The sequence below is a fragment of the Tupaia chinensis genome, unplaced genomic scaffold (assembly GCF_000334495.1).
Source record: "Tupaia chinensis unplaced genomic scaffold, TupChi_1.0 Scaffold000101_1, whole genome shotgun sequence".
Taxonomy (NCBI): domain Eukaryota; kingdom Metazoa; phylum Chordata; class Mammalia; order Scandentia; family Tupaiidae; genus Tupaia; species Tupaia belangeri.
The window spans coordinates 3,785,843-3,796,724 of record NW_006159565.1 but is presented as its reverse complement, the minus strand read 5'-3'; the positions used below and the strand labels follow the sequence as shown (position 1 = coordinate 3,796,724).

General features: G+C 48.0%; 1 protein-coding gene across 1 annotated transcript in view; it reads right to left on the bottom strand.

The window, feature by feature from the left end:
- Positions 1-10,882, bottom strand: part of BFSP1 (beaded filament structural protein 1) — a 57,354-nt gene that overhangs the window by 18,234 nt on the left and 28,238 nt on the right. Inside the window, exon 5 of the mRNA XM_006143677.2 lies at positions 6,197-6,304. Within this exon, the coding sequence (XP_006143739.1) occupies positions 6,197-6,304 (108 nt within the window). The remainder of the gene's footprint in view (positions 1-6,196; positions 6,305-10,882) is intronic.

Below are 10,882 nucleotides of genomic sequence, written 5' to 3'. Positions count from 1 at the left end.
GGGCGTGTGTGCGTGCGTGCCCAAGATCTCGAAAGGAGAATGGAGGAGAAGGGATTGCGGCGTGACCATCCCCACTGGGGGGTGATTTCTCGCTTTCTGTCTCTATGTCTCTCTCTGTCTGTCTGGCGAGCGCACGCGCCCTATAGCGAAAAACCTCTCCAAAAAAAAAATAGAAAAATAATAGGAAACAGAAGATATCAAAGTATCCTTGGTTGATGACAAAGCTGTCTTACCAAAGCTTAACACAAGATGGTGCTAAGTGACCTTAGTGAGAAACGAGACCTGGGCGGTTTCCTCTCTGCGGTTCACTTCGGTGTCTCAGAAACTCTGAGCTGCTGGGTGCAGTTTAGAGAACTCATCTACCTGCGGCTTCTCCCCACTGTAAGAGAGCTGTCCCCAGGGGTCACGTGCATCCATGTTCCACTTCCTTGACAGAGGAGCCCCTGCTGCAATCCTGGGCACTGATCCTTCCATCCCTCACCTTCGTGTAACTTGGGCCTGGAGAATTACCTGGGGGCTCCTTAAAACAGAGCTTGTGGGTCCAACAGGCACTGGACTCCCAGGTGGTCGACAGCGGTTCAAGTCCCAGACTTAGCAGTTTGAAACACCAGGTGTGTGTGTGTGCCCAAAAATCCCAAGAGGAGAATGGAGGAGAAGGGATTGTGGTGTGGCCAACCCCCTGAAGGGTGATTTCTCAATTTCTGTCTTTCTTTGTTTCCCCAGTGAGCCTATATGCCCTGTAACAAAAATCTCTCAAAAAAAAAAAAAAAAAAAAGGAAAGAAAGAAAAAAGCTTTCTGAGCCCCACCCTGTAGGTCTGGGATGTACCCCTAAATTTGCATTTCTGGCCAGTTCCCAGCAGGAGCTAGGAACCTCACCCTTAAGACCTCTATTATGGCAAATTCTGGAAGAGTCAGGTATCCTAAACACAAGCAGATCCAGCTGCCACAAAACAGCCCTGCCAAGCTGGAGCCCTCAGACTCCAGGAAGCTCTCCCTTTCCTGCCCCCTCCCCTCCACCCTGTCCCTGGGTCATAGCACTGGCCTTGCTGAGAGACAACAGGCAATATCTCTTTAGCTTCTTAGCTTAAGTCACTCCTTTAGGAAGCCATTAGAACCTTTCAAAGGGGCCTGTAGGTGGCTGGTGGTTAGGGTCCTGGACTCCCACATGGCTGACCGCAGTTCAAGTCCCAGACCTGGTCGCTTGCTTTCTCACTTTCTCTCTCTGTCCCTCTCTGGTCAAATTTTTTTTTAAATAAATTAATAAATGTATAAAGTTAAATAAAATAACTCTTTAAAAATTTAAAAAATAAAAAATAAACTTTTCAAAGTCGGCAGAATCCAGCCATGAGAATTCTGAGCAAGGCTGTGGAGGACCCAAAGGTGAAATCAGAGGGACCTGGTGTGGAACCCTCCAACTACCCTGGGTCCCCACAACCAGTGGTTCTCACGGTGCAGTCCCTGGGCAGCTGCTGCAGCATCACCTGAGAACACGGAATGCTCATGCTCAGGCCTACCCCAGACCCAGCTGTCTGAGGTTGGTTGGTTTGTTTTTAAGACAAGGTCAGACCCTCCTGCCTCATCTTCCCAGCTGGGATTGTAAGTAAGCACCACCACGCTCAGCTGTTTTTGAATCAGGGTCTATCTATGTTGCCCAGGCCAGCCTCAAGCTGGTGACCCTCCTGCGTCAGCCTCCCGGGGTTGATGGGATCACAGGTGCAGCCCCCATACTTAGCCTTTAGGCTGGACCAGGAATTGAACCCATGTAGCCCCAGCAGCCTACGCCACTACAGCTGGGCTTAAGTCTAAGTTTTGTTTAGAGCTAATCAGGCGGAAATCTGGTCCCCAAGATTTTGCCCCTTGCTGTTACACCCATGAATATGTTACATGGACTTTGCAGAGGTCACCTTTACAAAAGGGAGATAATTCTAGATTATTTCTCATCACACAGGTCCTTAAAAGTGGAAGGAGTCAAGTAAAGCAGAAATAGAAGCCAGAGAGATGAGACGCAGAAGGATCGACGTCCTGCCGCGTGCTGTGAAAAGGGTCCGTAAGCCAAGCAATGTGGGCAGCCTCTCACCACTCCCAGCCGAGAGCCAGCAAAGAAGGTTCTCCATCCTTCTGGCACACAGAATTAAATTCTGCCAAGGGAAATGAGCCTGGAGGCTAATTCTCCCCCTAGAGCCTCCAGATTAGGATTCAGACCAGCCAACACCTTTATTTCAGCCCGTGAGATCAGAGTAATTGGCCAGACCTGAGCAGATGTCTAACTACAGAACTGTGAGGGAGGAGAGGTGCTCAGTCTCTAGCTTGTGGCAATTCATCAAAGTAGCCATGGTTAGCGAACCCAGGGGCCAGTCAGCGTAGTGGTTAAAGTACTGGATTCCCACATGGCTGACCACAGTTTGAGTCCTGGACCTGGTGGTTTGAAAATCACGCCAGATGTGTGTGCATGTGTGCCAAAAATCCCAAGAGACTGGAAGAAAAGGGACTGCAGCATGACCATCCCCCTTTGGGGGTAATTTCTTTTTCTTTTTCTTTTCTTTTTTTTGAGAGGTTTTTGCTATAGGGCATGTGCGCTCACCAGAAAGACAGAGGGAGAGACAGAGAGATAGAAAGTGAGAAATCACCCCCAGCGGGGATGGCCACGCCACAATCCTTTCTCCTCCATTCTCCCCTCGGTATCTAGGGCATGCATGCACATGTGCCCAGCGTGAGTTTAAGCCACTGGGTCCGGAACTCAAACCGTGGTCGACTACATGGGAGTCCAACAACATAGCCATTATGCTAACTGCTGGTCCCAGGGGTTAATTTCTCACTTTTCCCTCTCTTTGTCTCTCTCTGGCTCTCACTACTGAGTGCATACACCTCTGACAAAAACCTTTAAAAAGAGAGAGAGAGAAAAGAAAACCCAACGTGTGTCTTATTAGACATACTGCTACGTTTTATTATTGAATATAAGCATCTATATTAGATATGAAATGAGTTGGTCATATGTTGATAACTATTTCAATATCGTTGGTTTGTTTTTCATTATCTGCACTTTAGTTTATGCTTGTAACAACATTTTTCAGAGAAAGGATCCATGGCTTCACCAAATCACCAAAGGTGTGGGGCACGAGGGACAGCACAGAGGAAGTTAGGGTCCCTGCCTTAGGGAGACAGTGACATCAGGGTAAAACTAGCAAGCCATAGTAGCACCTAAGGATGGGAACAGGTGGCCAACCAGACAGTTTGATCTCATGTTCTCGGAAACTAGGTTAATCCTTTCTGAAATGTCCTAATTTCATATTCAACAAGTGCACACGCACACACAGTGAGAGAGAAAGCCGCTATGCCCTGAAACGAACTGGCCACGTCAGGCCGGCTCCTTTCATCCTGCTCGGTATCTAGGGCAGTGGCTTTCAACGGCGTTGCCACAGCCCCGGGAAAAGCACATCTCACTCACAGGCCGCGCACATCACACGGGTATGAACGTGTGCGAGAGAGACAGAGCCCTTGAACATACATACCTGAGTAGAAAAGAGGTTTCACCACACATATCCGACCTGGTCACTTGCTAAGCACTCTGTTGTTTCTTATCTGTTTTAGTCTAGTGTTGTTCATTTCTTCTTTTGTAATGCCAACTGGCATTAAAACTCTGCTCAATTTAAAGGCAGGGAAGTGTGATGGGAAGGTAAAATGAATTTTGGGACCAATAGGTGGCATGGTGGTTAGGGCGCTGGATGCTCCCACATGGTCAACCATGGTTTGAATCCCAGACCTGGTGGCTTGCTTTCTCACCTTCTCTCTTTCTCTGGTCAAATTTAAAATAAATGAATGAATAAATAAAGTTAAATAAATAATTCTTTACAAAAAAAAAACTCTGCTCACTTCAGTTTATACTCAATAATGAGCTGTAACTAGCAGTCTGGAAAACAGTGATGTGCAGGACTATGATTCAACTTGCATTCACTTCCCCAATAAAGAACACACACCCCAGGGGCCGGCAGGTGGTGTGGTGGTTAAGGGCACTAGACTCCCACATGGCTGACTGCAGTTCAAGTCCTGGAACTGGCAGCTTGCTTTCTCACTTTCCATTTCTCTCTGTCTCTCTCTGGTCAAATTAAAATTAATAACAAATGGGATTAAATAAATAATATTTTTTAAAAAAGAACACACACCCCAAACACACACTACATACACATACACACACACCACACACATATACTTTACATACTCAACACACACACATACTCCACATGCATACCCCACATACACACACACATCATCTAATCCTTTCAGAGTTTCACAGGAAACCACACACAATCAAGTCCCCAAAATAAAGCTGCGGGTTTCCTGGGAGGGACAAGTTTTAAGTCATCATTCAATTTCCCCCACTGTGGTCTTTTTTGTTTTGGATTTTTGCTATAGGGCGTGTGTGCTCACCAAAGAGACAGAGAGAGACAGCAAGAAATCACCCCCTCCAGGGGGAATGGCCACACCACAGTCTATTCCCATCCATTCTCCTCTCGGAATTTTGGGCACACATACAAGACCAGCATGAGTTTTAAGCTGCCAGGTCTGGAACTCAAACCGCAGTCAACTGTGTGGGAGTCCAGCGACATAACCGTGATGCCATCTGCTGGCCCCCAGCTGTGAGACGGTCACAGACCCCAGCCGGCTTTCCAGCAGCCGCGAGCCTCTGCATAGCAAGGGTGCTGTGCAGTGTGTACTGGAGGTGGGAAGAGGGTGTCTGCACCCAGAGGTCCCAGGATAGCCCTGAGCACGTAGGACAGCACGGTGACCTGGGAAAAGCACTGCTCGGGGTATGCCTTCAGAACATTTCTGAGGGGACCAGCCAAGGGTGCAGTGGTAAAATGCTACGCTCTGTGAGGCTGACCCTCCTGGGAAGGTTTTGGGTTCACTTCTGTAGAGTTCCCTAAGGACGCTGGACACAGACATGCCTATGATCTGGGGCTGGCTCATGGCATGAAGACCCTGTTGAGGGTTCTGTCTGTCTATCTGTCTGTCTCTCTATCTCATGGAATAAATAAAGAAATCAACTTTTTGGGGGTTTTTTTTTGAGAAGTTTTACTATAGGGTACATGTGCTCGCCAGAGAGACAGAGAGACAGAAAGCAAGAAATCACACACCCGCCCCCACTCCTCCCGGAAGGGATGGCCACACCACAATTCCTTCTCCTTCATTCTCCTCTCGGGATCTTGGGCACACACACACGCACCTGGCGTGAGTTTAAACCACCGAGTCCTGGACTCGAACCGTAGTCGACTACATGGGAGTCCAGCGACATAGCCATTATGCCAACTGCTGGTCCCAAAAAATAAACTTTTAATAATAGTTTGGGGTTTTTTTTCCCCAATTTTGTGGGCACTGGCTAAATAGAGAGAGTAACATAATGTCCAGACGTTTTAGGTTATCTAGAGTCAGATCTCAGATGTTGCTCTCTTGTCCCGTCTGTGTCCTTCTAAACCAAAGGCCAGTCTATCTTTGATTTGAGAAATGGTTTACATACACGTCTGTATTTAACCCAACACCATGGCCAGCCGTACAATAACCAGGGACAGAGAACTGGAAGGAATTAGACGGGTGAACTATGAAGCTCACTGACCAAGAAGGCCGGCCACAAAAACAGGACCGGGCTTCCCTGTTGAGTTTAGCTTACAATGCCAACAAACTTCCAGCTCGCACCTCACTCCATCATAACCACTCTTCCTGGTTAGTAATCAAACTCCAAAGGAGACATTTTACCAGGAGAAGAAATACAGGAAGCCCAGATTTAAGCAAGTATAGTATGAAAATCCCAATATATGCCCATTTCTTCTTTTTCTTAACAAGGTCAGCCTAGGTAAAGGCAGTCAATGGTGTAGAAGTTGGATGGCCTAACCCTTGGTAGCGGAGCGGTGTTCCTCAGAGGAGTCACCCAGGGGAACCTCGGAGGGGCCAAGAATTAGCATGACCTCTGTCTCCATGTGTTCAGGACTCCTCCAGTTTGGGCACCAAGTGTTCTGAGAAACCCTCTGGTCCAGAGCAAAGCAGGGTGCTCACTCACCATCCCAGAATGCTAGTTCTGCTGGCTACAGGGGGGTGTTAGGTTCATGGCAATTCATCAAACTGAACACTTGTGCATGCAACATCTCAATAAAATGTGTGAGGAACCCCAACTCAATGTGCAGACACAAGGGTGCAGAGCCATACCTGGGCCTGCAGCTCGGCTCTCTGAGCCTGCAGGTGGGACAGCACCTCCCGGCTCTCCTCCAGCTGACTCCGCAGGGCGGCCACTTCCCGTTCCGTCATGAGCTTCTCCTGCACACACACACACACAAAAAAAAGCCAGATCAGGCTCACACATGGGAGAAAAGCCAAAGAGGAAAAGGACAGAAAAGCTGTAGAGTCTCATGACAGACTGAATATTCACATTCCCCTGAATCCATGTGTTGAAGCCCTAACCCTCAAGGCGATAGTATTAGGAGGTGGGACCTTTGGGAGGCAATGAGGATCAAATGAGGTCATGAAGATGGGGCCCCCGGGATGTAATTAGTGTCCTTAGAAGAAAAGGAAGGGACACCAGGAGGGCTCTCTCTCTCTCACTCTCTGCCATGTGAAGACATAAGAAGAAGACAGCCATCTGCAAGCCAGAAAGAGTCCTCACCTGACACCCATTCTGTCATGGCCTTGATCTCAAATTTCCAGTTTCCAGAACTATGAGAAATAAACATCTGTTGTTTAAGCCACAGTCTATCTATCCTGTTAAAGCAGCCCAGGCTGACCGAGAAGGCCCACAGCAGCCACTGTTAATGCCTTCCACTTTGTCTTCGAAGTCTGAACGATCAAATGTTTGTGAGTGCAAAGTACAGAGACACATCTTGGGGCCTGAGTTTAGCCCTGGCTTTGCCTCAGACTGGATTAGAGATGACACGAGGCACTTGATCTGCAAAGCCTCCAGTTTTCCCTTCTGTGCAAAGAAACACCTGGGATGCAGACCCTTGTTCTACTCTATTTTCTGTGTCTATGAAGACAAAGGCCAGTCTGAGCTCTGTGCCATCAACTGGGCTGAGATGTCACCACAGGTCCAAGCAGGAGCCATCAGGCCTGGTGAAGTCACTGCACTGTCCCATCGATGCTCCATGGAATGATCTGGATGAAAATTCTCCTTCCACCTCTCCATCCTCTGCCAAGCGGGTACCTTTTCCTGACTTGCCTCTCCACCAACTATTCAAAAATAGCCAGCAGGTGGCATGGTGGTGAAGGCACTAGACTATCATGTGGCCAACTTAGGTTTGGGTCCTAGATCTGGTGGCTTAAAAGTCATGACAGGAGCATGTGCATGCGTGCTCAGAGTCCTGAGAAGAGAATGGAGGAGAATGGACTGTGGCATGGCCATCTCCCTGGGGGATGATTCCTCACTTTCCTTCTCCATCTCTCTGTCTTTCTTTGATGAGCACATGTGCCCTATGACAAAAACCTAAACCTAAATATATATAAATCTAAAATATATCATCTCCAAACTGGTTCACAAAAGCCTGACTGCCTAGGAGCAGCACCTTCTGAACCAGAGCACTGACTCAAGGCCATGCACAATCCAAAACCAAGTCAATGACAAGGGCGCCCCATGCACAAGCCCACATATCGGCAGTGGCCCCCTGCTCACAAACACCTTGGAAAGTTGCCGGGACAACCATAGAGACAATGGAAGTTGGAGCAAGAGGAAAGAGCTGGAAGGGAGTGTGACTCAGTCCAGTGGCTCAACCACGTAGAGCAGGCTGGTCTCAAAACACAGCTGCAGAGGGGCCTCGGCCACTGTCTGTTTGTTCCCACGTTTCTGGGGCATGGAGGTGTGTGTTTCCCTCAGGCTCTCTCTCTCTGTGTCTCTCCTTGTGTCCTGTCTCTGTTTCTCTTTCTGTCTCTGTCTTCTTTGTTTCTCTGTGTCTCAGTCCCACCTCCCTGCCTGCAGCACATCGACAAGGAAGTGGCTGGAGCAGAGAGGGGCTCCTGTCCTCAGTGTGCAGCATCTGCAGTATCTGCAGGAGGTGAATACGCTGCGCTTTGCAAATGCTAGACCTGCAGCCAGGGGGCGGCAGAAGACGCAGCACAAAGCCATGACACCAGGTGTCCCCCGCCACCCCATCCCCTCACCCCCACCTGTCTGGGCTGTTCTCCTCACTGACTTCCTCCTGCCCACAGGGTGCCTCCTGCAAGGAAGACTCTCAAACCTCGGTGAAGAGGAAGAAAGGCAGTCCACAGCAGGCAGCAGGGGGCCTCCCTACTCATGAGTTTATGCCACCTCAGCATCCGAAGATGTCACTATGGGACCATGGGGGGATGAGGCAGAAGTAAGACCGCACTTGTAGTCATGTCTGAGCACAGATCAAAAGACAATGAGGCGACCACCAAAATGGCCAGGTCTGCTCTCCGCACTTACACGAGTGAAGCGGCTTCTTTACCAAGTACCACTTTGACCTCACTAATGTTCTGCACCCAAGACACTCAGTCATGGGGTTGCCCCATCCTGATAGTATCCAAACCTGAGCAGAGCCCTGCTCACCTTTCTTTCCCCCAAATCACCATACGTAGTCCAGATGGCATGCCATATCCTCCTCTGTGGAGAGGGTTCCTAAGCCTCCATAGCGTGCACACCTGGTGTGTCTGAGTGACTCTGTGTGAGGGGAACTGACATGCTTTACAACACATCAGTCAGGTGGCCCCTAGTCCCTAGGGGACACTAATTATATTCTCGTCTGTGGAACTTCCACAATTTTTTTTAATTTGCCAGAAGGAGAATACACAGGCCAGAGAGACACACACACAGAGAAAGCATCCCCCTAGGGGTTGGTTATGCTGCAATCCCTTCTCCCTATCTCCCTCCTTTGGGAATGTTGGGCGTGTACACATACACACACACACTCTCCATGTTTTTTAAGTAGGCAAGCCTGGGATTTGAACTGTGCAGTCATGTGGGATCCAGCGGCCTTAGCCATCGTGCTACTGGCTGGTGCCTGTGACTTCCACATTTTTTAGCACAGTAAGAAGAGACAATGGTGACCGTCTAACTTGTATGTACATTTGTATTTGTTTGTTTGTTTGGCAAGCAGGGCCTTGCTGTGTTGCCCAGGCCTGCCGTGAACTCAAAATCCTCCTGCCCCAGTCTGCAGAGTAGCTGGGACTACAGGCATGACACTGCGCCCCAGCCTAAATGCAGAAGTTTCATGCTGCAATTCACAAGGAAAGTGACACTTTCTAAATCTATGCTTCTCCATATTTTTTTTAGATGATTTTTTTTTTTATAGGCGTGTGCGCTCATCAGAGAGACAGAAAGCAAGAAATCACCCCCTGGGGGGGGATGCCATGCTGCAATCCCTTCTCCATTCTTCTCCCAGGATCTTGGGCATGCATGCACACACACCAACATGAGTTTGAAGCTGCCGGGTCCAGGACTCAAACCACGGTTGACTATGTGGGAGTCCAATGACATAACCATTACACCATCTGCTGGTCCCAGTGCTTCTCCATCTTTAATGCACAGAAGAGTCCCTGGAAACCAAGCTAAAATGCAAAAGTTCAGTGGGTCTGAGGTCTGGTTGGACATTCTGCCTTCCACATAAGCTCCTGGGTAACATGGATTCAATGATATATAAAAAAGGTCAGTCTCTGTAATTCTTACAATGGAGAAGGATTTTCTTACAAGAAAACAGATAGTATGATTAAAAAACATACCTGGGTGTAAAACATCTTTGAAATAGGGGTAAAATAACTTCAAAAACATAAATAACGTCTCTGGAAAGGAATCTCTGACAAAGAAAATTGAGGCTTTAGGAAAAGCATCAATGAAGAAATGGTAACTGGTCGAAAAAATCCCCCTGAAGGCCAAATAAGCAAACGTCTTGGGAATGTTGGGCGTGTACACATACACACACACACTCTCCATGTTTTTTAAGTAGGCAAGCCTGGGATTTGAACTGTGCAGTCATGTGGGATCCAGCGGCCTTAGCCATCGTGCTACTGGCTGGTGCCTGTGACTTCCACATTTTTTAGCACAGTAAGAAGAGACAATGGTGACCGTCTAACTTGTATGTACATTTGTATTTGTTTGTTTGTTTGGCAAGCAGGGCCTTGCTGTGTTGCCCAGGCCTGCCGTGAACTCAAAATCCTCCTGCCCCAGTCTGCAGAGTAGCTGGGACTACAGGCATGACACTGCGCCCCAGCCTAAATGCAGAAGTTTCATGCTGCAATTCACAAGGAAAGTGACACTTTCTAAATCTATGCTTCTCCATATTTTTTTTAGATGATTTTTTTTTTTATAGGCGTGTGCGCTCATCAGAGAGACAGAAAGCAAGAAATCACCCCCTGGGGGGGGATGCCATGCTGCAATCCCTTCTCCATTCTTCTCCCAGGATCTTGGGCATGCATGCACACACACCAACATGAGTTTGAAGCTGCCGGGTCCAGGACTCAAACCACGGTTGACTATGTGGGAGTCCAATGACATAACCATTACACCATCTGCTGGTCCCAGTGCTTCTCCATCTTTAATGCACAGAAGAGTCCCTGGAAACCAAGCTAAAATGCAAAAGTTCAGTGGGTCTGAGGTCTGGTTGGACATTCTGCCTTCCACATAAGCTCCTGGGTAACATGGATTCAATGATATATAAAAAAGGTCAGTCTCTGTAATTCTTACAATGGAGAAGGATTTTCTTACAAGAAAACAGATAGTATGATTAAAAAACATACCTGGGTGTAAAACATCTTTGAAATAGGGGTAAAATAACTTCAAAAACATAAATAACGTCTCTGGAAAGGAATCTCTGACAAAGAAAATTGAGGCTTTAGGAAAAGCATCAATGAAGAAATGGTAACTGGTCGAAAAAATCCCCCTGAAGGCCAAAT